This window comes from Pimephales promelas, chromosome 9 (genome assembly GCF_988280905.1).
Source record: "Pimephales promelas chromosome 9, fPimPro1.hap1.1, whole genome shotgun sequence".
NCBI classification, from domain to species: Eukaryota; Metazoa; Chordata; class Actinopteri; order Cypriniformes; family Leuciscidae; genus Pimephales; species Pimephales promelas.
This window is the reverse complement of record NC_142777.1, coordinates 33,385,269-33,391,632: the sequence shown is the minus strand read 5'-3', so window position 1 is coordinate 33,391,632 and position 6,364 is coordinate 33,385,269. Positions and strand designations below refer to the sequence as shown.

The 6,364-nt window shown below is 35.2% G+C and overlaps 1 protein-coding gene across 5 annotated transcripts in view; it reads left to right on the top strand.

The window, feature by feature from the left end:
• The first annotated feature begins 548 nt into the window (after positions 1-548).
• The window catches only part of slc44a1b (solute carrier family 44 member 1b), a 28,604-nt gene continuing 22,788 nt past the window's right edge, over positions 549-6,364 (top strand). For 3 of the 5 annotated variants that reach the window (XM_039649072.2, XM_039649070.2, XM_039649068.2), the window contains exons 1-2: positions 549-807; positions 4,409-4,498. In XM_039649072.2, coding sequence (XP_039505006.2) covers positions 688-807; positions 4,409-4,498 — 210 coding nt within the window. In that variant the 5' untranslated portion in view covers positions 549-687. Of the gene's footprint in view, positions 808-3,307; positions 3,610-4,408; positions 4,499-6,364 lie in introns of those variants that run through there. The other 2 variants (XM_089135022.1, XM_039649069.2) reach the window with 2 other exon arrangements.

Below are 6,364 nucleotides of genomic sequence, written 5' to 3'. Positions count from 1 at the left end.
ACTAACCCCAACACTAACAGAGCAAGGCGACCATTTGAGCTTATGAAACTTTTTTTTTTAAATGAGCGATTGTTTCACTTGATAAGGCCCTTATTCATCGTCTGAAATCGTTTAAAGCCCTTTGAACAGTTTGCACTGAAACTGTCTTTTGGACCTTGAACCGTTTGGTTCCCATTGAAGTCCATATGGAGAAAAATCCTGGAATGTTTTCATCAAAAACCTTCTTTTCGACTGAAGAAAGAATGACATGGATATCTTGGATGACATGGGGGTGAGTAAATTATCAGCAAAAAAAAGTGTTTTAAAAGTGAACTACTCCTTTAAATGTAAACGTCTCACATGCTGAATAAAATAAAAATCCTTGTGATCTTAAACTTGTGAACTTTTGTATAAATCTGAAATATAATGACGCACGACATGATAAAATTATATCTTGAAAGCAATCCAGTGGAATTGGTCCGTTTTTATCATAGTTTTTATTCATATTTGTTGTGTCTGAGCTCCCTCTAGTGGGCAGACACATTAAAGTACAGTCAGATTCGACAACCAAATCACTTATGTTGTTTACAGTAATCTGTAAGGATTTTCCCCTCCTCTTTCTTTGTCTTTTCTCCCTATCTCTCTCTGTGACACACGCACACACAATAAGTCACTATGTTCACTCTCTCCCTGGTACAACAGTGAACAATGGAACAATGCAGCAGTTCTGTGGCCGAGGCTTCACCCCTCAGACAGAGCGCTGTGATGAGCGAGGTGAGACGGTCAACATCCAGCTCCTATCGCCCGAGCTCCAGCTGGAGGATAAAGGTGGGACAAAGTTGTTATGATTGACGAGTTTAAAACTTCTAAGATTAAATAGAGCTTCGAAAAAAATAGTTCCCCTCTGTTTTTGTGCTCGTTTCTTCAGGGGGGAAGGTCTGTCACACAGCAATACTTGTGTTTGTTTGTCTGTCACACAGCAATACAAATAGCCTAGTAACATGTGTTTATCTATCTATTAATCCTGTCACAATCATTTATGTCAGTTATACTCGATTACGGAATCAATTCAAAGTGGTCAAAACGTAAAAATGAATGTTGTGACTTTCACCACTTAGATTTAGTAGAAATTAAGGCAGCAATTTATCTTTAAGAGTTGGGAAACTTTGGAAGTTTATATACAACTTTATTAAGTTGACATTTTTGCAACATTTAAAGTTGTGTTTTCAGGAATTCTCAAACAACTATTTATAAAAATACTATTTTTTTTTTTTGCAGTAGGATAATGGTAATTTATTATTATCCTCCTAGTTATGTTTATTGGTCTTCAAAGCCAAAATTGTAATAATCTCCAGTTAAAGTGTATGAAGAGTTGGGGTGGGAATAGAGTGCCTGTATTAATGTGTGTGTTTTAGGGTAGTTTTGCAGTGACTAGCACACTGAGAGGCAGAAGTGACGCAGATTCCCAACTGGGTGGTGATGATGATGACCGTATGGACTGACGTTTGTGCTGCTCATACAGTAGTGGTCAAGCAGAAATGAGCTTTTGCTCCTGTTTTTATAGCAATCTGTGGGAAAATGCTTTGAGGTCAGGGTGGGGCAACAGCCATATCTTTTTTTTTTCTTAGCCAAAGATAAATGTTTACATCACCAGAAGTTCTGAATGCTTATGATTACAGTTTTTTTATTCCCTACACATAGTTTCTTAAACTAAATGGCTCCTTTTTACTATACCACAAAACACCCACATACCGCAAAACATCACACATCTCTTGCGAAAGCAAACACTCAATTCAAAACTATTTAATATTTTCTAAAAGTGGTATTTTTGCATTGTAACTGTACACAGAACCATCAAATGATTAGTAATATACACTTCAAAACACTGTAAAACACTACAGTGTATATATTTAGTAGCCTATATTTCTGTAAATGCAAAGGTGAAACTTTTATTTATTTCTCAAAACATTGAGCTTAGATTTCTGAGTGATCATATTAGGGATGTTTCAGAGATGCAATAGGTGGAAATTAATTAATTTATTTCTGAAAACATTGAGTTTTGATTTCTAAGTGATCAATTTATGTACAAGTGTTTTCACATGATCATTGGGTGATGGGTGTAGGTAATCAGGATTGAAATGATTGTGGCATTTAAATGGGAGTGTTTCCTGAATGAAACACAAGAGCTGTTAGCTTTGAATCAGAATTAGCTTTATTCGCCAAGCAACATTTATATAAGAGTAGACTAAGGAAAAAAAATGATAATGTGGTATAAATCTGGAACAGAAGACTTATGTACAGATGTGTGCATTATGTGCTGTATGTACAAATAAAAGTGTTTTTCAAAATGATTTATCAGAGATTGCACTCAAAGATCTGATATAAATGTTGAACTTATTAGTTATTGTAATTACTAATAAGTACATAGCATGTGGAAAAGGACGGTAAAATAAAATGCTACTGAAATTTAAATATCTTTCATAATTTTTACAATTTTGGCATGCACAAACCCCTCTATTACCAGGTTCGAGAACATGTAGCTTATAATGAACAATCATTCTGACATTTAAGTTGTGCTTAAAGAGATAGTTCACTTTGAAATTAATTTTTGATATGTTTTAGCTTACCTCAAGGGCATCCAAGATGTAGCTGTCTTTGTTTCCACAGTATTTTCAATTTTGATATTTTTTGGTCAAACCGTTCTTGTCTGTCAGTCACGAGCGAGAAATCACTTCCGGGGCACGCTTGCGCAGAACGAAGCGCCCTCACCCTCAGATCACTGTGATTACAAGAGGTAAAAACTATATAAATACTGTTGGTTTTCTCACACAAATTGCTCGTTTCATGTCTCAGGCCATCAATGTGTGCTTACATTTACATGAGTCATTAAATCATGTTTAATTTGGACTGCAGAGGTGGTGACCATAGACCTCCATTATATGACTGACAGACAAGAACAGTTTGACCTAAAAATATCAAAATTGAAAATACTGTGAAAATACATCTTGGATGCCCTCGAGGTAAGCTAAAACATATCAAAAATTAATTTCAAAGTAATCTATCCCTTTAAGGTCAGAAATGTTGATACAGTTTTGCATAATTTTGTATATAATTATTTCTTAAGTGAAGCTGTTTTAAAATATGACGAATCTGTCGTGTTATTAACATAATATTGAATAAAAGCATATTAATAAAATACAATACATAAATTTAAAAGCGCATTTAAAAAATAGCCTAAAAAAACAGCTATTCCCTGTTTAAACTTCCCGGGTTCCTCCAGCATCCCTTCATCCCGCGCGCGTTCCGCCCCATCCAGCTCGTGCTGTGAATGGACGGCTGCCGTTCTTTTCCGGCTATACCTGCTCAACCCACCAGGAAGTGCTGGGCGATAAATCCTAAAGTAATAATCCCTTTTACCTGGAGCGAGAGGAGCGAACAAACATTATTATGCAGTGTATCCGGGGAAAGCCCTCCGATTAGATTCATGTGATCGACGCGCGCGATTAATGCAGGGTAAAAAACACCGTCAACTCCCTGCAAGTTGGGGTTATTGTTTTCCTGCGGTGTAGCGTTTAGTTCTTTTGCGGTCCTAACCTCCCTCCGGCAATGGGATGCAGTGAAAGCGTAGAGGTAAGCGATGCTGCCCGCGACTATACGCGATACAGTGTGTGTCGAATCTCGAGCGGGTGTGTTGATACGTTGTTTCATTGTTTCACGGCTGATCGCCTTTGACGGGCCAGTGAAGTGCTGGACTGTCTCTTGCGCTGCATGTAATCCTATTATTATGTCCTATGCGGCCGCACATAGCGATGAATACATTTGACCATGACAGTTATATGTAGATTTCGCCTGTGCATGATAACACAAACCGTTAGACCTGTGTCAGCTGCACACTGATGATCTTCATAACACTGTGCAGTGTGTTAGTAAACATGTTTATAGGGACTGCTGTCATTTACAACATACTGGTTACACAAAGGTACTTATAACTGGATATATGGCCGATGCTCGTTTTGTTGAAATTGATTTACATTTGTTATAACATTCATATGAAATTACTAATTAACATTTGCAGCGTGTTAGTTAAATGTAAACAAGAGATTGACTGATGTATTTTTTTATGATTCATTGATAAATAATACAGATTATTTGTTTTTTTAAACAACAATAGATGTATTATTCATTACTAATCTCAGAAGTAGACAATAACAATATAATAATAATCAAATAATACTATTATTATTAATAATAAAAGCATGTTCTTTAACATAATATTAATGCTCTTAAAAAAGGCATGATTTATTATTAGTCAACACAATTAATAATATTAATAATAGACATGCTTAATCACCTTATGTTTATCATTTGAATCATATGATAATCAGTCTAAGCATGACTGAACATGAAGCACTGTGTTTTTGTGTCGCAGAGGACAAAAAGAGAATGGAAACCTTTGGAGGACCGAAGCTGCACGGATCTGCCGTGGTTCCTGTTATTTACATTGTTCCTTGTGGGAATGGTAAATCAACAATTCACTTTATTCATAATTTATATACAATATTATGTTCATATATGCATGTTATGAAGGTGCTTCTGCTCACATGTGTTCATGTTACTGTGTATTTACATATATGGGTACTAGTGCTGCACAATTCACAATTAAAAGATCGGGATCTCTATTTAAACACCCACCTAATCGAATTCCTTAACACCAATGATTCAGCTGTCTTTGACATGTAAAACTTTATAGTTTGGATTTAAACACTGATGTCTATGGTATAGCGAGCAAAATGGAGTAAATCACCTTTTGAAAGTAACTTGACGTTTCAAACACTGTCATTGAATCATTCTTACAAAATGCTGATTCATCCAGTAATGAATCAAATCTTGAATCATGCATTCAAACCGTCAATTTGAACAAAAAAACAAACACTCGTTGAGTGGTTTAATAGAATAGTTAATAGTTAAAACATGTAAACTTAATAAATCCTTATCTGGAGCAAAATAAGCAAGCTGACATTATTTAGAATATATACAAATTTAAAGTTTTAGTTTGTCGAGAGAGATTTAAAGAGCCGTTTTTGAATGGTGCACATGTAAGAACAAGTCTAGAGAGAAGAGAATTAGTCCTCAGATGCCATGTCCGTAATTTATAGCAACAAATCTTGCATTAATTAATTCTCTAACAAATCGATTAAAGAAAGTTATTAACCTGTGTGACATTATTAACCAAAAGCGGTTAAACGAAAAAAAAAAAAAAATTGGGACAGTCTGGTTTCGGGAAACAGTCGTGACTAGCTAGTTGATTTCTTCAACATTGCATCATACTATGGTAGTTAAGCAGCGAGTTACTGTACGTCATTGTACAGGAACCCCAGATTGGTTAGTCATGGCATTCAACAGTCAGATGTCGAGGACAACGCTGTGTAACTGTATTTTTGATTAATCTATCTATTTTGGTTAAAATAGAGATCACGATTCTCTCACAATGAATGATTCAATGACTCACTCATAAAGACTTTACTTGTTTCATTTCTAGATCAATCAGTGTTTTTTTATGAATCTCTTCAATGAATGAATGGGCTCTATGCACGGCGGTATTTCCGGTGAAGGTGTGGATGCACTGAGAATTTATATTGAATTTTATACTCCATGGTTATACTAAAGAAACATTAGTCACAAAAACAGACAAAACAGACACCCCTCGTTGTGTTTATGCTTCTTTTTAAAATTATATTAAATAAACATAGCTATATGTAAAATTACATCTAAATGTATGAACGTTTCGTTTCAAAGACGGAGGACAGTAAATTTTGAAGACTGTGCCATAATCCCGTTTTCCTCGGTTTTCCTCCGCTTTAATCTCCCTTTTTTGTTGCAAACTGTTGAGCATCCTTGTGCCAAATGCGGAACTTGTGCATGTATAAAGCCCATTCAATAACAAATACAATTTTTAACAGTAACATGTCGCCACCTACTGGTGTAACAATGTAATGATACAATCTTTATTTGAAGCTTCAAGTTACGTTCAAATGGTCATTTGGTCTATTTTGCCCACTATCATAGACATCAGTGTTTATATATATATATAATATATTAACTTTTATCCCAGTACTTCTGTGATAATGTTTGTAAGACAGAAACAATGATACTGTGTGGTTGAAAAAACTTGTTTTGTTTGTGAAGCATATATGTCAACTGCTCTCTCTGGGTCAGCAGCGGCAAACGCAGATTTTGAATGTTTGCTGTGATTGTACTTGTCAAAGGTTTAATAGAAAGGCGAATTGTTGTCAATAGCAATAAAATTGCCTGGGTGTTTGAATTGAGATTGTATTATTTTTAACGAATAATCATGCAGCTCTACTGTATTTTATGCATTGATTTA